General features: G+C 45.4%; 1 protein-coding gene and 1 non-coding gene across 2 annotated transcripts; both read left to right on the plus strand.

The window, feature by feature from the left end:
- The first annotated feature begins 475 nt into the window (after positions 1-475).
- TRNAG-UCC lies at positions 476-547 on the plus strand. Its single transcript has one exon. It is a non-coding gene; the product is annotated as a tRNA-Gly (tRNA).
- Positions 548-1,620: 1,073 nt separating this feature from the next.
- Positions 1,621-2,216, plus strand: LOC125521550 (auxin-induced protein 15A-like). Its single transcript, XM_048686611.1, has one exon. It carries the CDS (start codon positions 1,716-1,718, stop codon positions 2,022-2,024), a length of 309 nt encoding a protein of 102 aa, XP_048542568.1. The 5' UTR covers positions 1,621-1,715; the 3' UTR covers positions 2,025-2,216.
- The last annotated feature ends 19,424 nt before the right edge of the window (positions 2,217-21,640 follow it).

The raw sequence follows: 21,640 nt of genomic DNA on the forward strand, positions 1-21,640 counted from the left end.
TTAACCTATCTTGACGTTGGTAGCAGCAATAGTATTTTGTCAAGCATGCTCTTGACACTAGGTATGTTAATTTGTTCCTTTGTGCTCCGAGTCTTCTTCCTCGACAGTACATCGATGAAGCAATAGTTCAACAACCTGTCTTGCAATGGATGTGTCGCAAGCCACAATTTGTTGAATGATATTAGGTTCTCATATGTTGGAGTAGGTGGCACATGTGACTCTTTTAAACCTTTGAGGTTAGCCTAGCTTGTGCAGGTTTGGTCTTCTTCGGTTTCTTCATCACATGGATGGAGAAAAGTCGAGATGACAGAAGGATCTGGGGTTAGCAACCACAAAGGATGTTGATATAACTTTATGTTTTATCTTGGCCCTCTGTTGTCTCGTTTTTGTTCAATCTGATATCAGAGGGTTTACTCTCAAGTTCAGACGCTCTAATTAGTATAACAACGATGACGTTTTATGTCCGTACATCAAAGCGTCTGTAGTCCAACGGTTACGATAATTGTCTTCCAAGCAATAGACCCGGGTTCGACTCCCGGCAGACGCAATTTTATTTTTTCTAACTGATTGTTCATATACTTAGCTTCTTTCCCATTGATTTTATTTTCGCAATAGTGGAATTTTTTTTCGTGAAACAAAGAACAGAAAATGCACTGTAATCCGTGCAACTCTCGGACCCAAAAATACCTGTCCTCGCACCCAGTTCCCGAAGTTGAGAAGAACGGTCTGCCAGAAAAGTGTGCCGGATCATGTACCTCATCTCGCCGGCACCCCGCATGTTGCTGCAGCGCGATCTCGCCCGCGGCATGGCTCCCCGCGCCTCAGCCGGGATGAGGTGCCCAGCCAGCCTAGCTGCTCTCGACTCGATCACCGCCCCACGCGACGCGCGCTGCGCGATTCCTGGCCGCAGGAGCGGATGCCGTGGGCCGCCGCCGATCAAATTCTTGACGCTGGAGGCGTCCACTCGATCGCTCTCTCTATCTGCTCACCGGTCCTTAATCCCCCGCTTATCGGGGCGTAAGCTCTGCTAAGCCGCCATTGCCGGTGCCAATGATTGAGCCGAAATCCGCGCGTGGTCAAGCACATGAGGATGGCTCGACGCCCATGCGGCGGTGTCTCCATCCCTGGGCAATTGTGCACGAGCTGAATCCGCGATGGATGCCACCCGTGGGGTCGCGTCCATTTGTATTGTCCAGTTGTCGCTGCGGCGGCGAGGCCTGCCGTGCAAGTTGGAGCAAAGCGTTCAACTGCTGTGATGCCAACACACGACAGCCACCGGTTCTTAATCTTGGAACGGGCTATTCATGTCGAGATGAGTGCTTACATGTGTAAACTCAGCAGCTAAGAGCATCCAAATTTGGTCACCGAGGAACGATTTGAGTGCTCAACTTACTCGAGACACACTTGAGCGTCCATATTAGCGGCATATCTCATCTCAAATGGACTCATCCTAACGGAAAAGCAACATGCCAGGGGACAGTCATGTGGCAATGTTCCTTGGGCAAATTAATTCCATGTCAGGAGGTTTAACAACTGACAGCACACAGAAAAAATATAGTACTCCGCTACTATATATAGCAACAGCATTGTTGAGCTCCCGCAACCTGCAACACCAAGCAAGCTAGCAACTACTGATGAACTCGCTCACACTGACACTGGCTAGCAATCGATACTGAAGCAAATACTAGTAGCATTCGAGCTAGCTGATCGATGCCATGGGTGGGAAGCTGCAGCAGCTGATGTCGAGGCTCCACCTGGCCAAGGGCGGCGGCGGCGGGAAGGGCGGCGGCGCGGTGCCGAGGGGCCACTTCGCGGTGTACGTCGGCGAGGCGAGGGCGCGGTTCGTGATCCCGACGGCGTACCTCAGGCACCCGTCGTTCGTTGCGCTGCTGGAGAGCGCCGAGGAGGAGTTCGGCTTCGACCACCACGGCGGCGGGATTATCATACCGTGCTCTGAGAGCGACTTCGTTGAGCTCGTCGGCAGCCTGAGCTCCTCGTCGCCGTCGTCGTCGTGGCGGCATTGATCGCTGCTCGTTTCTTCCTGGCGAGGAGATCTTGTTAATTCTTTTTTAGTTCGTGGCATTGGCAATATGTACATAGCTTTCTTTACCGTCGTGGCAACTTTGCATGAGCCAATGCTCCAAATTCAGGCATTCTGGAGTAGCTGGCGAATGCTTGTTAATCGTATTCTCAAGAAGAAAAATGTTTTTTAATCGTGATGGTCCATGTTTTGGATCCTATGGTCGATCTGACTCGGTGTGAATCTATAAAGGAACGCAACGCATGGATATCAAATGATATTCGTGGGGAACAACTGAAACTAGTAGAATGCCTGTGCGTTGCCACGGGCTCTTAAAATATTTTAATGGAGTTATACAAAGATAATGCATGTTAAATTTCATACATAGATGGTTACCGTAGTAGCAAGGTCGCTCCGTTTGATCTGAGCACCAAGTGAATCCAATACTTGAATCTCTTGTTTTTTGGCATTGACGACTGCTAGATACCATTGGTACTCAAGAATGTTAATCGGAATGAATAACTGGTGTAAATATCGTACAAGAGTAGTCACACTTAGATATAAATAATAATAAATCATTATACACATGGATTAATTAAAACAATACATTATTATATGCATGGATAATGAGACGAAATAAACAATATCTTGTTGTACATAAGTATTAAAATATTGTAAAATATGATGATATTTTGATGAGTCTGTGTCTTTTTCTCTGTCTTCTTTTACCTGACTAGATACAAACGTGCTAATAATATGTATCTTTTCACCCTCCCTGTCTCGTAGATAAATCATTTATCACCTGTAATTCCATATTTAGAATATATTTATGTTATTAGATATTATATGGTTTATATTACTAAGTACAAAGTTTATGCAATTGGCCTTACACCATCATGCAAAAACATATAATATTAAGGCATTCCAAATCGTCATTTGATAACAAGACTTCTCCAATGTCCACAAACTTGGTTTTCTTGGAGGTGACATGATTGATTCGATGATTGTAATATTTTTAGGGGTACAAACATAGTCCATCGGCATGATACAAAAAAGAGCCAAATCAATATAAAAAATAAGCCAAATTAGTTGAATACAAAAGGCAATATGGTGAAGGAAAATTGATAGTACTATTAAAAAAATACTTTGTGTGATAACATTTAAATTGGCGTCCTTTTTTCTTTTTACGAGATATATCACCGCTTCCACACCATTATGTTGTAAAAAACTCGGTGAATTTTGGCCCCTTCCAGCAACGTCGCTCCGAAACCCTTGTGGATGGACTCCTTTGAGCGTCTCCAAAATCCATATCTATGTCTCCTGTATTCTGAAAAAATAATAATAAAACTATGCATCTTTTTGTATTATTTTTTGCAACATATATATAAAAAAGGATTAGCTATATGCACCCTTCTTGTGATGTTTCAGTCTGGTCCGTCGTTACATCATCCAAATCCATCACGTTTTGTTATCTCTGATGAACAAAGTGGAACACATAAAATATAAATGATATTTTATACTGCATTACATAAGCATCGTAAAATATATACTCACTCTGTTCCTAAATATAAGTCTTTTTAGAGATTCTAATGCAGACCAAATACGAAGCAAAATGAGTGAATATACACTGTAAAATATATCTATATATGTGCGTATGTAGTCTTTATTTTTAACAAGATCTATTTTTAGGAACTGAGGGAGTAGTAAAAACAAAAGTGAGACTAACACATTTTTCTATTTGCAAAAAGAATAATTTTTTTTACCCACCCAACCTAATCCCAGCCACTCTCTCCCACTCACACCCACTCACTCTCTCCCCACCGCATCACCGGCCTCCTCTTCTCCGACGCGACGACGGCGCCTGCATGGCTGCATCTCCGCTGCTAGCTCTGGCTTTTGGCCTGACCTCCGCATCTTCAAACCCCACCTCTCCCCGCCCACTCTCTCCCCCTCACATCCGCTCACTCTCTCCCCGTCCTCTTCCCGCCGCGTCGCCGGCCTCCCCTCTCCCCCACGACGGCGGCGCCCGCATCTCCGCCGCTAGCTCTGGCCTTTGGGCCGACCTCCACGTCTTGAAACCCCAATCCCTTCCAGTTTGAGCCAGCCCCGATCTCATCCCTGCCGCCTCCATCTTCGTTGTAGACAGCCCCACCCTCATCCGCTCCGGTCTCGTACGCGACGTGATGCTCCATCCATTGGTACGCGACGGCGGTGGTTCGGTCCCGGAGGCGTCTCAGTATCGTCAGGCCCGGCGCGGAGCAGGCGTTCAAGATCGAACTCTCCGACGCGGAGGTAAGCGCCGTGATATCCGTGATTTGGGGAGGAGTGGTCCAGATGCGGTCAGGCTCGAATTGGTGTGGTTTCGAGAAATGCGTGCCATTGTTGTGGGCTTGGAGGAGTAATGTTTCTGTTTCTGCAGATATGCGGACCGAGTGGCTGTGCGTGAGGGCAAGATGGAGGCTAAAGGCTGGTGTGGAGGAGGTACTCTTCAGTTGCTTCGTTGGTGTTTATTTAAGTTTTGTGCTTCTGTTAGATGTAGCCGAGTTGAAAATGTGCCGTGCTCACTTCGCCCAATTTAATTTTCTGTTTAAGGATTAGTTATTGAATGGTAGATGCTATGTACAAATGCTCGAGTATGGCACGGATAGGGCAGTTTGCATTGCATTCTGTATTTTGGGACACAGTATTTTTTGGCAAGTTTTATACTAATAGTGACTTGACCAGTAGTAGATGAAATTGCCGTATGATCTAAGCATGCCTCTTCTAAATGTACTTTAATATGGTGCTCCAAATTTGTAAGAAATAGCAACAAATCTCGACACCTTTTGCAAAGGATTGTGGTGCTAGCTATCATGGAACAGAGCCTAATAAAACTATGAATACTCTGTCTTGACTTGGTGTAAAGATGAATCCCCTACCGTGTAACATTTCTCTGTTAATCTCTCCCTCATGTTTTCTGTTGGTTTAGTTAAAAAAAATTGACCGCAACAGTATTTTTTTAAATGCTGCAGAAAAACTTCAATATGATAGATACCACAGTAACTTAAACAACAGTATTTTTTTAAGCCAAACACTTGAAAGCATGTAGTACTATGGCTTTTTCCAGAAACCACAAAACACATGTTAGAGCTTGTATTCTCTTGCAATATTTTGAAACCATTAGTAATCTTCAGTCAGACTATGAAAATTATAGGCTAATTCGATGAACAGTTTGGCACCTCCTGAGTATAGTAGTGTGTAAGGATGTGGCAAAGCTTGCAGTCTGAGGTCTCTGCAATTTTTATTTTGAAAGTGAGTAAGCTTAGGAGTGTCTCGTCATGTTTCATAGCTAACTATGTAGTAGCTACGTGTATTTCCTGATTACATATTAAAAGTGCAACTATCCCTAGGTGGTTTTGGTAATTCATAACAACATATAGCTCATTGAACTAATACTATTCCAAGATAATTATTTCAGGAAAGCTCAATGATTGGCATGGCATGGATGTGAAAGTGGAACCCTCAAAATGCTAAGGACAATGGATTGGCTCAAGCTCAAAAGCTCAAGACTCTTCATTTTATATTTTAGTGATCCAAGATCACATTGAGTCCATAGGAAAAGCCAATACTATTAAGGAGGGATGAGGTGTTGCTTAATGAGCCTCTTGCTCCATGTGCTTAGTGATATGCTCCAAAACCCTCAACTACTTTCCCATATCCACATATGACCTAAACTCTAAGCCAAACTCGGTCCTACCGATTCTTCCTATCTGGCGCCACCGAGTTTCACTTGTCATTAGCCACTGCCAAACCCTAGCAATTCGCTTCTACCGATAAGGATCTCGGTCCCACCGAGATGGGGTTGCAAACTCTCTGTTTCCCTTTCGTAACTTTTCGGTCCCACCGAAAGAGCGAATCGGTCCCACCGAGATTGCAATGTAAACTCAGTGTTTCCCCTTTGTAACTTTTCGGTCTCACCGAGTTCCACTCGGTCTCACCGAAAGAGCAAATCGGTCCCACCGAGTTTGCCTGACCAACTCTCTGGTTAGCTAATTACCAAATTCGGTCTCACCGAGTTTATGTAATCGGTCTCAACGAGATTACGTTATGCCCAAACCCTAACCGAATCGGTCCTACCGAGTTGCATGTCAGTCCCACCGAAATTCCTAACGGTCACTAGGTTTACTATTTCGGTCAGACCGAGTTTTCTGATTTGGTCCCACCGATATTGGAAAACTGTGTAACGGTTGGATTTTGTGTGGAGGCTATATATACCCCTCTACCTCTTCCTCATTGAGGGAGAGAGCCATCAGAACACACACATCATTCCAACTCATATGTTCTGAGAGAGAACCACCTACTCATGTGTTGAGACCAAGACATTCCATTCCTACCATATGAATCTTGATCTCTAGCCTTCCCAAGTTGCTTTCCACTCAAATCTTCTTTCCACCAAATCCAAATCCTATGAGAGAGAGTTGAGTGTTATGAGAGAGAGTGAGTGTTGGGAGACTAATCATTTGAAGCACAAGAAAGGAGTTCATTACCTACACACCATTTGTTACTTCTTGGAGAGTGGTGTCTCTAGGATTGGCTAGGTGTTACTTGGGAGCTCCGACAAGAATGTGGAGTTGAACCAGAGAGTTTGTAAGGAAGGAGATCGGCCTACTTCGTGAAGATCTACGCTAGTGAGCAAGGTCCTCGTGGCGCTGGCCATGGTGGGATAGACAAGGTTGCTTCTTCGTGGTGGACCCTTTGTGGGTGGCTCTTCGTGGACCCTTTTGGGTGGAGCCCTTGTGGACTCGCGCAAGTTGCCCTTGTGGAGCCCTGTACTCGCGCAACCGTTACCCTTCGTGGGTTGAAGTCTCCATCAACGTGGATGTAGGATAGCACCACCTATCCGAACCACGGGAAAAACATCCGTGTCTCCAATAGCGTTTGAATTCTCCAAACCCTTCCCTTTATATTCTTGCAAGTTGCATGCTTTACTTTCCGCTGCCAATATACTCTTTGCATGCTTGCTTGAATTGATGTGATGATTGCTTGACTTGTCCTAAAATAGCTAAAATCTGCCAAGAACTAAAATTGGGAAAAGGTTAAGTTTTTATTTGGTCAAGTAGTCTAATCACCCCCCTCTAGACATACTTTCGATCCTACAATACTTTCAATCCTACAAGTGGTATAAGAGCTTTGGTCTCCATTTGCTTGATCTCCATAGCTTTTGGTGGTCATAGCCTTGGTTTCACAACCTAGGAGAGTATGGCGTCTAGCGAGGGAAATTATCACCGTAGAGGTCCTTACTTTGATGGTACTAACTTTGCTAGTTGGAAGCATAAAATGAAAATGCATATTCTTGGACATAACCCCGTTGTTTGGGCTATTGTGTGTGTTGGTTTGCAAAGTGACTTCTTTGATGGGAGAGAACCAAACCGTGAAGCTACCGCGGATGAGTTGAAGATGTTGCAATACAATGCTCAAGCTTGTGATATTCTCTTCAACGGATTATGCCCCGAAGAATTCAACAAAATCAGCCGCCTTGAGAATGCAAAGGAAATTTGGGACACTTTGATTGATATGCACGAAGGTACCGACTCCATCAAGGAATCCAAGTTGGATGTGCTTCAAAGCCAACTTGACAAGTTCAAGATGAAGGATGGTGAAGGTGTCGCTGAAATGTACTCTAGGCTTGCTCTCATCACAAATGAGATTGCCGGCTTAGGAAGTGAAGAGATGACCGATAAATTCATCATCAAGAAGATCCTAAGAGCCTTGGACGGAAAATATGATACCGTGTGCACATTGATCCAAATGATGCCCAATTACAAAGATCTCAAGCCAACGGAGGTGATTGGAAGAATTGTTGCTCATGAGATGTCACTTAAGGATAAAGAGGAACTTCACAACAAATCAAGTGGTGCCTATAAAGCCTCATGTGAAGCCCCTACATCATCAAGTGAGAAACAAGACTTCAATGAAGAATTGAGCTTAATGGTGAAGAACTTCAACAAGTTCTACAAGAGTAGAAGCAAAGATAGAAGCTCCAAATCAAGGTCCTACAATGACAAAAGATCTTCTAGTCGAGAGCGAAACTGTTACAATTGTGGAAGACCCGGACACTATTCCAATGAGTGTACGGCTCCCTACAAGAGAAGAGAAGATTCTCCAAAAAGAAGAAGCAAAGGATCACCACCAAGAGAGAGAAGGAGTAGAGATGATCGTTATGAACGAAGATACTCACGGAGAAGTAAGGATTCGGAGAGGAAGGAAAAATCATCAAGGAGCTACACAAGACGAAGACATCAAGCTCATGTTGGTGAATGGGTATCCGGCTCCGACTCCGACAGCCACTCTGAGAGAAGTTATCACTCCGACTCCGAAGATACTCAAGATGAAGGTGTTGCCAGTCTAGCACTTGTGTCAACCAACTCCTACGACATATTTGACTCACCAAATGAAGGAATTGGAAGATGCTTCATGGCCAAAGGTCCTAAGGTAACACACCCCGAGTATGTTGATTTCAATAGTGATGAAGATGACTTGTTAGGTGATGATTTGCTTGGTGACAACTCTAGTGATGAATACTATGATGAAAGACCAATTAATCATGCTAATCAAGATAAAACGAGTGACAATGATAAGGAGAAGATTGAGGCTCTAACTAAAGAACTAAAAACTCTTAAGTTGGCTCATGACACTATCTTCGAAGATCATCAAGAACTTTTAAGAGCTCATGAGAAACTACGCTTTGAAAAGCTCAATCTTGAGCAAGAGCATGAGTTCTTAAAGGCAATCAATGATGATCTCCGCAAGAAAAGTTCTCCTTACATTGCCAAGCGTTTATTCTTATCCACTTACATGCCTCAAGTCAAGTCTAACAAGAAAGATTCTTCCTCTAGTTGTAACAATGATCATGCTAAATTCAATATTGTTGCTTCTAGTAGTTCTCTTGATTCCACTAATGATTCTCTTAGCCAAGTTACACTTGAGCAAGAAAATAGCTTATTGAAGGGAATTATAGAGAAAGGAGTGTACAAAAGCCTTGCCGGGAGTAAGCAATTCGAGGAAATTGTGCGCAAGCAAGGAATGCACCAGAAGAATCAAGGTGTTGGTTTTGAACGAAAGTTCAATGCAAGGCGATTAAGTTGGGTAACGCCAGGGTTTTCCCAGTCACGACGTTGTAAAACGACGGCCAGTGAATTGTAATACGACTCACTATAGGGCGAATTCGAGCTCGGTACCCGGGGATCTTCCACCACAAGACTACGAGCAAAAAGGCAAGGACAAGCTTCAAGAGGAAATTGATGCATTTGAAGAAGCTCCTAAGACCTTAGTCAAGTGGATTCCCAAGACTTCCTCAAGTTCCACTTTATCAAGTACGACTACAACTCCAAGGATTCCCATCAAGATGATGTGGATCCAAAAGAAGAAGACTAGAGAGTTCTTGAGGGTGACTCCGCCAACATACTTCACTCTTATTATTTTGGCAAGAACAAGTGCAATCAACTTCCACATCTTGCACTAGTTCAAGGAGTCACAAACCCTCTTGTTGGTAAGACAAGGGACAAGGTAACCTAAAAGTTTTCATGGACATCATCTTTTGTGTGCATCACTCTATGTCTATGGATATCCTTGTTTGTTCCTTGTGGGACTAACCCATGTAGGTATTGAAAGTGCAATTCACTCAAATGGATAGCTCCAAGAGATCTACATCAACATTGAGCATCCACATCTTCAATATCTACATGAAGTCATCATCGACAAAACCCAAGGTTAGTTCATCCCTCTTAGGGGGGATATCACATCTAGGGGGAGCTTTACTCTAAGACTTGAGCTAAAGCAACTCTAAAGATGTGAACAAAACAATGCTTTATGTAAAAGTGGCAACCCCACTTGAGCTTAAACGATGAGTATGACCTACGATCAAGTGTTCTCACTTGACTCCTAAGTCAATATACTCATATATAGATGACCTAGTCATCGCAAATTGCTTGATAGATGCTAGAATTGGTTGTGCATGCTTTGCCACATATTTCATTTGCTATCTTATTGTGTGAGCATGCTGATTGCATATTTTACTCATTCGAGGACATCCACTTGTTGCTTTGATTGTTCGGCTTTATCTTCTTTTGCCAAGTGGATGGACAAGAATGCCTAAGAACCTCCTCTAGCTATCTATGCTTTTCTCGTCTCAAACTCTATTCATGTTGCATCACAAAATTTGATCAAGTCAGATTCGAACCACTCTGTGTGAGGAGCGCTCGGAGTCCCCGATTCGTCATAGACTTAAACTTCCAAAACCTCTTTATGATTCTCGGTCTGACCGATACTCCACTTTCGGTCCTACCGAGATCATTAAGTTGATCTAAGTTTTCGATCTCGGTGCAACCGATTTGAACCTTTCGGTCTCACCGAGTTTCAGTAACTGCACGCAGTTATGAATCTCGGTGCCACCGAGTTGTTCAACTCGGTCACACCGACAGGGTCGGGCTATATATAGTCACGGGCAAAATTTGGAAATTTCTCCGAACCCCTTCGCCCGCGCGATAGCCTGCTCTGCCCCCGAGGTCTCCGGATCGTCTTCTCGCCGCCAGCAGTCTCCAGTCGCTGGTCTCCGTCGCCGTCAACGGGATTTCTGCCCCGCCGTTGCCGCAGTAGCAAGTCCCCGCCGAACTAGGGTATGGACTTGATCTTTGTGCTATTCCTCAATCTGATTCCTAGCACATTGTGATCACATTGTTTCTGGCCACGTTTGATAAACTTCTATCCAGTCAAAACGCTCATAGATTAGGTTTGATTTGAAAATTCTAGGTTTAGGTTTCCGCCGAAACCATCTCGGACCCACCGAGTTGAAAAACTCGGTCCCACCGATTTGGCTTATGCCATTGCACAAGTAAAACTCGGTCTGACCGAGAATTACTTATCAGTGTGACCGATTTTTAAACTCTGTGAAACCCTAGCAGTCTCGGTGCCACCGAACTGTGACTCGGTCTGACCGAGTTCACTAGTTTAGGTTCCAAAACTGCTTCGGTATCATCGAGTTTGAAAATCGGTAGATCCGAGATGATTTCAGTGGGAAACTAAAACTAAGTTTTTGGATCATTCTTTTTGCAAAAATCTCTACATTTTGTGATGCTCATCCACTCTATCTCCTCTATAATCTATTCACAGGGTCAGCAGTCAGTTTGCAACATGTCAGACCAGAGTGACAGCCAAAACTTGTCAGAGCAACAAGTGCAGTTGAGTGAGGGCACTAGCCCCTCAAGTTCCTCAGATGATGGCAGCAGGAGCACACCCAGCAACCTGCCTAAACCTGCCACGAGACAAAGGAAGAAGAAAACCTCAGATTCTGAAGATGAGGACTATGTGGCAGAGGAAGAGGCCACTTCCAAGAGAGTTGAGCCAGCTCAAGGCTCAAAGCCAGGCCTGAAAATCAAAAGGCCAGCAGGCAAGCAGCCCATGTCAAAGGCTAGAGCCTCAACTGAGAAGCCTGCTCCCATCGAGCCCGTTGCAGCTGAGGGCAAGAAAAGGAAAGAGAGAGTGAAGAAGACTGTGGCTAGAGTGCTTGGGAAGGCCTCCATCATGGTAGAAGAGGAGGAGGAAGAAGAGGCAGCTGCACCAGCGCCCAAGGCAGCCAAACTTATGGGAGATGCCATAAGGTCAGGGGGAGCTGCATCCAAGCCCAAGGAAGCACCTAAGGCTGCATCTAAGCCTAAAAGTGCACCAAAGAGAAACACAAGAAGTATCCCAGCCATTGAGAAGAACAAGGCCCCAGTGCCTGAGACTGTTGCAGAGGAAGAGGAAGAGAGTGTCCTTCAGAAGCTCAAGCCCAAGATCCCAGACCACAACGATGCTCATCCTGTGGCTGAGGATATGAAGCCAAGGAGAGACTCAGGGCTCAGGAAATGGAGAGAAGCAGATCCATATGCTTCTAGGAGAAGGACTGCAGTGGACTACAGATTTCATACCAAGGAGCAGCAAGATTTCTATGAGACAGTGCTACTTGACAAGAAGCCAATTGTATGTGACATGAGATGGGTCGACTAGACCTATATCAAGGATAATGAAGAGTACTTCCCAGGAGTTCAGGACAGCTTTAAGGCGTGTGGAGTAGAGGACTTTGTTGGGAAAAAGCTCACAAAGTGGAACGAGGAACTCATCATGCAGTTCTACTCCACAGCTCACTTTTATCCAGATGGGAGGATTACATGGATGTCTGAGGGTACGAGGTACCACTCTACTGTTGAGGAATGGGCGAAGCTGATCAATGCCCCAGAGGAGCAAGCAGATGACTTGGACATTTATGCCAAGAAAAAGATGGACCACAACTCCATGTCCAACATGTACAAGGAGATTCCGAATGAAGCACTTGACACGTTCAAGTTTGGCTCAGTGCATTATCTGCTCTCAGGATTGCCTACGATCAACTGGATCCTTAGGCACACCCTTCTGCCCAAGTCTAGAGATCACAAGATGATCAGAGGTCACGCGATCAATTTGCTTCATGTTTTTGATGTGCCTCAAAAATTCAAAGTTATGAGCCTTATAGTGGAAACAATCAAAAGGACTGCGGCAGATCAAAAGAGGAGCTGTGGATATGCCCCTCAGATTCAGGAGCTCATCAACTCCAAGATGGGCACGGGCGTATATTTGTTGGATAAGGAACACCTGCCCATCCGTCCCGATTTTGAGAACAATGAAGTTGTGATGACAGAGAATGAACCATCATCTGCCCATGCACAAGCTCAGAAGGAGAAGGCGAAGAAGGAGAAAGCTGCCAGGATGCCTACTCAAGCGGAGGCATCTGACTATTTCTTGAAGACCAAACAAGAGCAGCTCAGTTACTTGATTGCGTCCACCCTGCGGATTGAGCAGAGTATAGCCACCCTGACTCAGAACCAGGCGATTTTAGAGAGGATCATGGAACAGAGGTTCTATGACTTGGACATCAAGGTAACAGAAGTTCAGTCTGCAGTGGAGCAGCTCCAGGACGACATGAATGAGAGGAGAGGCAGGACCACGACTCATGCTTTTGCGAGGGTGCCACGAGGTCCGAGGTCGTCTGCACTGCCAGTTGCTGACACCAGAGCTACAACGTCTGCACCAGCCACAGCCTCCGTTCCACCAGCTCCAGCATCCACTTCAGCCTCGACTCCGACTACGTCTACCGAAGGCTTCGTCCTTGGAGTGATCCGGACTCCACCACCACCTGAACATCAAGCCTGAGCGTCGATCTAGTGCTATGCATTTTCTAGGAACTTTTTGGTAACTTGTTGCCAAAGGGGGAGAAGATGTATAGATCATAGGCTTCGAGAGAGAGAGTGTTGCTTTTCTCTCTTGCTTTATTTGGTGGTTTTTCGAACCTTGTTTGCTTGTGTGTGAGATACTACGTCCTTATGCTTGTGAGACATCGATGATCATGTGTTTGATCATAAGCTACACTTAATGTTTGCTTAATGCTTGCTTAAATATTACCATTCTATCTATCGTTTGTGATCATTCACTATTCTTGGTGATGAGTGCATGCATTTCAATCTTATCATTTTGAGCGCTCCACCAAGATGTATGTGACATGGAAGAGTAACCCATGACTCTAACTCTTTGTGCATTTGCAGTCCAAAGCAAATTTTAAATATGCACAAATTTAGGGGGAGCTCTTACTTATCACATACTTCTCAAAGAGACGATATATTTCATGCTTATTATCATTTGTCGAAGCTTTGATCTATATGTTGTCATCAATTACCAAAAAGGGGGAGAATGAAAGTGCAACTATCCCTAGGTGGTTTTGGTAATTCATAACAACATATAGCTCATTGAGCTAATACTATTCCAAGATAATTATTTCAGGAAAGCTCAATGATTGGCATGGCATGGATGTGAAAGTGGAACCCTCAAAATGCTAAGGACAATGGATTGGCTCAAGCTCAAAAGCTCAAGACTCTTCATTTTATATTTTAGTGATCCAAGATCACATTGAGTCCATAGGAAAAGCCAATACTATTAAGGAGGGATGAGGTGTTGCTTAATGAGCCTCTTGCTCCATGTGCTTAGTGATATGCTCCAAAACCCTCAACTACTTTCCCATATCCACATATGACCTAAACTCTAAGCCAAACTCGGTCCTACCGATTCTTCCTATCCGGCGTCACCGAGTTTCACTTGTCATTAGCCACTGCCAAACCCTAGCAATTCGCTTCTACCGATAAGGATCTCGGTCCCACCGAGATGGGGTTGCAAACTCTCTGTTTCCCTTTCGTAACTTTTCGGTCCCACCGAAAGAGCGAATCGGTCCCACCGAGATTGCAATGTAAACTCAGTGTTTCCCCTTTGTAACTTTTCGGTCTCACCGAGTTCCACTCGGTCTCACCGAAAGAGCAAATCGGTCCCACCGAGTTTGCCTGACCAACTCTCTGGTTAGCTAATTACCAAATTCGGTCTCACCGAGTTTATGTAATCGGTCTCAACGAGATTACGTTATGCCCAAACCCTAACCGAATCGGTCCTACCGAGTTGCATGTCAGTCCCACCGAAATTCCTAACGGTCACTAGGTTTACTATTTCGGTCAGACCGAGTTTTCTGATTTGGTCCCACCGATATTGGAAAACTGTGTAACGGTTGGATTTTGTGTGGAGGCTATATATACCCCTCTACCTCTTCCTCATTGAGGGAGAGAGCCATCAGAACACACACATCATTCCAACTCATATGTTCTGAGAGAGAACCACCTACTCATGTGTTGAGACCAAGACATTCCATTCCTACCATATGAATCTTGATCTCTAGCCTTCCCAAGTTGCTTTCCACTCAAATCTTCTTTCCACCAAATCCAAATCCTATGAGAGAGAGTTGAGTGTTGGGGAGACTATCATTTGAAGCACAAGAGCAAGGAGTTCATTACCTACACACCATTTGTTACTTCTTGGAGAGTGGTATCTCCTAGATTGGCTAGGTGTTACTTGGGAGCCTCCGACAAGATTGTGGAGTTGAACCAAGAAGTTTGTAAGGGCAAGGAGATCGCCTACTTCATGAAGATCTATCGCTAGTGAGGCAAGTACTTCGTGGGCGATGGCCATGGTGGGATAGACAAGGTTGCTTCTTTGTGGACCCTTTGTGGGTGGTTGCTTCTTCGTGGACCCTTCGTGGGTGGAGCCCTTCGTGGACTCGCGCAACCGTTGCCCTTAGGTGGAGCCCTGTGTGGACTCGCGCAACCGTTACCCTTCGTGGGTTGAAGTCTCCATCAACGTGGATGTAGGATAGCACCACCTATCCGAACCACGGGAAAAACATCCATGTCTCCAATAGCGTTTGAATTCTCCAAACCTTCCCTTTATATTCTTGCAAGTTGCATGCTTTACTTTCCGCTGCCAATATACTCTTTGCATGCTTGCTTGAATTGTGTGATGATTGCTTGACTTGTCCTAAAATAGCTAAAATCTGCCAAGAACTAAAATTGGGAAAATGTTAAGTTTTTATTTGGTCAAGTAGTCTAATCACCCCCCCCCTCTAGACATACTTTCGATCCTACACATATTATGATATTCTCATAACTATGCCCATTATCCTGATTAATGTGTGCTTCTTCTCAAATAATTGATGTTGTTGTTGCTGCACGTATTTTAAATGCAACACTCGTTGTTCCCAAATTGGACCAAACCTCCTTCTGGAAAGCAGCAGGTTTTTTCAAGTACCTGCAATTTCTTATCCTAGTCTTCTAGGTCTGCTCATGTTTTTAAGAAGACTGAAACGTGTTTCTTGTGTTTATACCATTTCTCTGCACTCTGCAGTGACTTTGCTGAAATTTTTAATGCCGACTGGTTCATCTCATTTCTATCAAAGGATGTAAGGATTGTGAATGGGCTTCCAAAGATAGGAGGTAAACTGTGGGCTCCTATTCCTGAAAAATTTCAAAATTACTTTGCTTCCAAACGCACACAAGCTTTCTGTGAAGTAGAGTTTCTCTGTTGGCTTTTGAACCATTAGCTATTGCCATGGATGTTTACTGTACACCTTTTTTTCAGCATCACTACGATTTCCAGCGACTACTTGCAATGTTCCATGTAGGGTTAAGTATTAATATCTGGTACAGATTAAGGGGAGTTCCACCACCTTTATTCCGAGATACAAGTTTTTTTTAACTGAAATTAATTTGTAATGGGATGGAAGGGAGTTAATATTGCTACTAAATATTTAACGGTTTTGCTACTAAATATTGAACCGTCCAGCCTAAGGCAGTGAAGTCACCGCCCTTAACGGTTTGTCCATCTATACCATTAATCCAGTGGGATATACTCTGGTTGCTTTGCCCATCTGTACCATCAATTATCGAAGAACCAATGGCCACATTTCATTGTTGATTAACAGTGACTAACTTAACTTGAGATGCAAATAACCAATTGGTGTAACTGGAGTTCTAATACCAAAGATAGTCTCGGTCATGATCAAGCAACCAGAGTTATTCTGCATAAGGGAAATAAATAAATAGTAAAATAATAATAACATTGACTGTGCATGCTTTCGGGCCGCATCATAAATATTTATATAATGTAGAACACTCTAGTGGAGTCTAGTTTTACAACAACGGAGTGACCCAGGCAGTGTGCATTATTTGTACAAGAAAACAAAGCCGAGTTTAGATGTTGTAGATGATTGATTACAAAACAACAAAAGAATAATATGCATAAGCAAACCAACAAAACGGAAAATAATGTCACATACAGCAAAACTTGGCAACTTGCAAAGTCTCAAATTTGAGGCAATATTATTAAATCACGCCTTGTAGTATAAACATAATAAAGTTCAATTGCTAACATCGAAATATAGAGATCTGTACAAGAACATCGAAAGCACCAAATTATCTGTAGCATAAGAGTAAATCCTCTGTCATATCTAAGAGCGGACTTTAGCCTGTAAGGACTTCCTTATAGATGATGTTCTTCATCGAGGTCTGTAAGGACAAGACAGGTCTTTTTCGCTTCTTAGATTTACCGCTTTGCTTCTTGGCATTCTCCTTCTCCTTCTCCTTCTCAATGAGGATCTTTATATTTTTCTTCGCGGTGGCTCGAGACAATGCGACATAGAGTTGACCATGAGAGAACACCGGATTAGGTAGGTACACGCCAACAATCGGAATCGTCTGTCCTTGAGCCTTGTTAATCGTCATAGCAAAGCTAAGCCTTACAGGAAATTGCTTCCTCTTGAACTTGAATGGAAACATGTCGTTGTCAGACGGGCATAGGGGTATTCGAGGAAGGAATGCCCTCCTACCTGCCTGTTGTCCGATCACTATTTCTGCGTCGATGGCGTTCCTCTCGAAACCTCGCACCACAAGCCTCGTCCCGTTACACAGACCATTAGCCGGATCAATGTTCCTCGGAAGTATGACAGGGCAGTTGAGCTTCAGTTTGAGTGCATGCGGAGGCAGACCGTTGGGAGTCAATCCATTTAGGAACTCAGGAGCATAGTAGCCATACGGGTCGTCTTCTGCACTATCAAAGCTATGGTAGATTACTTCTTCTCCCCGAAAATGCTCTACCATGCGCATGTTTATCTTGTCGACGTTGTCGTTCGTGGTGGAGAGGATTGCGCGTGAAGTCATGTAATTCGGATTGGACATGTTCTCATCTAGTCTTGGGAACACATGGTCAATCAGCTTCTCCAGGTCGTCACCCTCGCCTATAGACGACACACAAATATCTTCAGGGAGTCGTATGTTTCCTTGATCGTCAACTTCCTCGGTGCCATTGCCTACCCTTAGCAAGTAATCCGCAAACCAGGTGTCATTATGAGCCCTCATGTTGGTGATGAGCCTTAGCTGGCGCATACCCTTCCAGAGGTGTGAACTTCGGAGGGTTGCATCGATTATCTGACCCCGGGACCCCCTCCTGACGACCGGAAGCACCTGTCTGAAGTCCCCGCCAAACACAACAGTTTTTCCTCCAAAGGGTCGGTCCCGTCTTCCCATGATGTCACGCATGCTGTTGTCCAATGCCTCGACCGCCTGTCGCTTAGTCATGGTGGCCTCATCCCATAGTATCAATGAGGCCATCCTCAGTAGCTTGGCGGTACCACTCTGCTTCGTGAAGGTGCATGAGGCGCCATCGTCGCAGCTCAACGGGATCTTGAACCTCGAGTGGGCAGTCCTGCCTCCAGGCATGATAGAAGCGGCGACGCCTGACGTCGCGGTAGCGATAGCGATGCTTCCCTCGCTTCGAACCTTGGCGAGCAGCGCCCTGTACAGGAAGGTCTTCCCTGTACCTCCCGGGCCATCAACAAAGAACACACCCCCATCACCATATTCAACAGAAGCTAGTATCTCATCGTATGCAGTCCTCTGCTCTGAGTTTAGCGATGAAGCCAATTTAGTGTCGTTGATGTCAAAATCGACGTTGGATTCCTCGATCACTTCTCTGGCCTCGCCCTCGGTTGGGTCGAACGCTTCGTCAATGCATGGAAGAGCGAAATCAGCTATGTCTTTGCCCATGGACTGCAACATACCCCTAATGTCAAGCAATACCATCTGTTCCACCTTAATCGGGTACGTGTGTGATCGCCGATAGTCATCAGACATAGGTTCGAAGTGCCTATCCCATAAACCACGCACGTCGCCTGGCTCACAGTGCACCAAAATTGTTGCAAAGAGTCTCCTGAGCGAACATGGCATCGCCCACTGCTCTGCCTCGGTAAGACAGTCGTCGAGCGTGTTATCTGCCTCGATGAGTCCCAACCTTTCGGCAGCCTCTCTAAAGCTCCCGCATAGCCTACCATAAACGGTGAGTAGGTCCTCATAGGATGTCTTGCCAGCAACATGGTTTAGCAGCACACGCAGATAGTATCGCTCCCCCTCTGCAGGATTGGCAGACACAATTCGACCTATCTGATAATGCTCCACCCGCTCTTTCCAATACTTCTTACCCTTCTGCCATGTGAACCTTCCAGGAAAATCCTTGTACAATATATTCCTAGCCCACGGGTGGTTTTGTTTAGCTTTGAAATACTCTGTCAACATGGATTTGGAAGCATTCTCAGAGGCGACTACGTCGGTCAAGTGAGCTTGCTCATTGAATGCCACCCTGTGCATATTCGGGAGATGAAGAGGCAACTGTAGGACAGGCGGGTCATTGGCACACAAGGGGAAGCCAAATATCCTCCACATCGCCTCTGGAGGAGTAACCCACCTCGCGTCTACGTATCTTTTGATCTCATCAATATTACCATCGGTGTTGGGCTGGTCGATGCTGAAAGAAGCCCTATCATGGCCCTTGTATATGTACTTGTAAAGGTATTTGACGGCATTTATGCTAGAGCAAACCTCAACGTTGATGTGGCAATTGAACATCTGCAAAAGGTAAGGGTTATACGGCACAACCCATCTGTTGTCCAACATTTTACTCCGGACCTTAGCCTGCCGACCATTATCTCGACGACGATAAACTGGGTATGAGTCCTTGCCCTGGGTTGTGTTTTCATTGAACGGCCGCGGGTATCTACACTTGCACTCGTTCTGTTGTATGCACACATTTTTTGGGTTGAGAGCACCGCATGGTCCATGCATCATATGTTTCACCACCAAGGCGTGGAGTTCAGGATACTTCTGCTTGTCTGGGAGCTCGGCAGAAATGAGCCGGTCGTACTGCTCTGGAACGACAAGCTTGTAGGCAGAATCCATGATCAACAAAAAGTGTGCATGGGGGAGGCCCCTCTTCTGGAACTCGACTACGTATACATGTGCGACAACAACACCCAGGATATTCTTCTTGAACAACATCTCTTTCATAGCCTCTAGCTTGCCATGAAACACATGAGCCACAAGATCAGGTCGGTCTTGCGCTGTCTGGCCAGGAAACAACTCATTTGTTATCTCTTCCCAGTTAGGGTTGCAGGTCATGGTCAAGAAGATGTCAGGCTTCCCGTAGGTATGGACAATTGCCATGGCATCCATATGCCTCCGCTTCATGTCGCGGTCGCCACCTGGGTACGTTCCAGGGAGCACTATCCTTACTCCAACAGCGCTTGCCCGGGTCTCCCCGGATGTAATTGCATCAACAACTCCTTTATACAGGTCGGCACGGATCTTTGTCTGGTTTTTCCTGTACCATTTCAACCTACAACTCTCAATCTTGATGTACATGTCTACCCCCCATTGCTGGAGCAATCGTGCTCCACAGAGTATGGGATTGAATATCCCAGGTCGTGTCTGGAGCATGTAACAGTAGTAGTCTCTCACCGAGACGCATAACCTGCTATTCCCCTCTGCACATGGATGAGTAACGCGGACATTAAGATTCATATGAGAAGTATACAATTCATCTAAACGAAAGAATACGCATAAGGCTTACCTGCATCGTCATCATCATCATCATCACGCCTACCTCTTGGTTGTTGCACAACCGGCCAAGGGACATCACGTGTAGGAAGTTTCAGGTGCCAACCAAGCTCCCCCCTTGGGTAGAAGAGTGGGTAAGAGAGCGGGTCATACGAGCCAGCCGTCACATGTATACTGTGCCTCTGGTTGTCATTCCCGCAAAGTGTAATCCTACGGTCGAACCTCTTTGCTAGGTCAGTGCCCTCCACCCAAATTGCAGCGACCTCAGATGACAGAGGTCTATTATACTTCCGTTGGTCTAGTCTCTGGTCAGTGTTGAGGTCTATCCTGTAATCGTCGAGGTTGTCCCTATGCGCACCCAAACCCCTAAACTGCTGGGAGTACGGGTTTTCCCTGAGTATGTCCACTAACTTTCTGACGACATCCTGGTCTAATTGCTCGGTGGCAGCCTTGCGATGGGTTAGGCCTGGGTCATCGTCGTAGAAGTACAACTGTAGATGCTCTGGACGTGATGTTGGCCCGAAGGAATGGACGTTGTGGTAGATGGTGCCGTGCGCCCGGAACATGTACACCCCAGACTTCATGTTTGTGTAGCTTTCATAAAGGCTGACGCCGAGGGTTATGAAGGAGAAGTGGCCGTTGAAGAACCGTATGTTCTCCCAAAAATGCCTTGAGTCCGCACCCATGCTAGACCAAAGCCTCATTAGCTCCGGGATGGGCTCTGGTTGCTTCAGCTGGATCTGCCCACTGCGACAGGAGAATCCCGGGGCCTCGGACACAAACTTCTTGGCCTTGCAGTGATCACAATTTGCGGCGTGCTTCAGTATGTGTGTGTGGTCTGGGAGGTTTGAGTAGACATAGTCCAATGGATCATGGTCGACATAGGTATTGTGACTTGAGTCTTCCAATTCGTCGTGCTCCATGTCATCAGCATCTGAGCCTGTAAACAATGGCTTATAATTAGTGTGATATTCCCAACGGGTGGATGTTGCTCAAGTGGGTGTACATACCTTCACCAGCAAACAGGTAATACTCATCGTCAAAGAGGCTGTCAGGGTTGACATCCTCATTCATGAGACAACTAAGGTAAGTGTCCATGTCGTCTGCTCAGGTGCAAAACCAATAAATGAGGGTTCAGTCTCAAGGGACGCAAGGAGAGTAAGGATGGGAGTGTTACCTTCACTTCTGATTGTGTACTCCGGCGTGCTAGATGAGGTCGAGTTACCGTGTGCTTCAACTATGACAGGTTGTCCGATCTCGGTCATTTCCGGTTTGGAGATGGAACTGACGGTTTGGGTCTTCACCCTACCTGCAAACC

Source organism: Triticum urartu, chromosome 7 (genome assembly GCF_003073215.2).
Source record: "Triticum urartu cultivar G1812 chromosome 7, Tu2.1, whole genome shotgun sequence".
Lineage (NCBI taxonomy): Eukaryota > Viridiplantae > Streptophyta > Magnoliopsida > Poales > Poaceae > Triticum > Triticum urartu.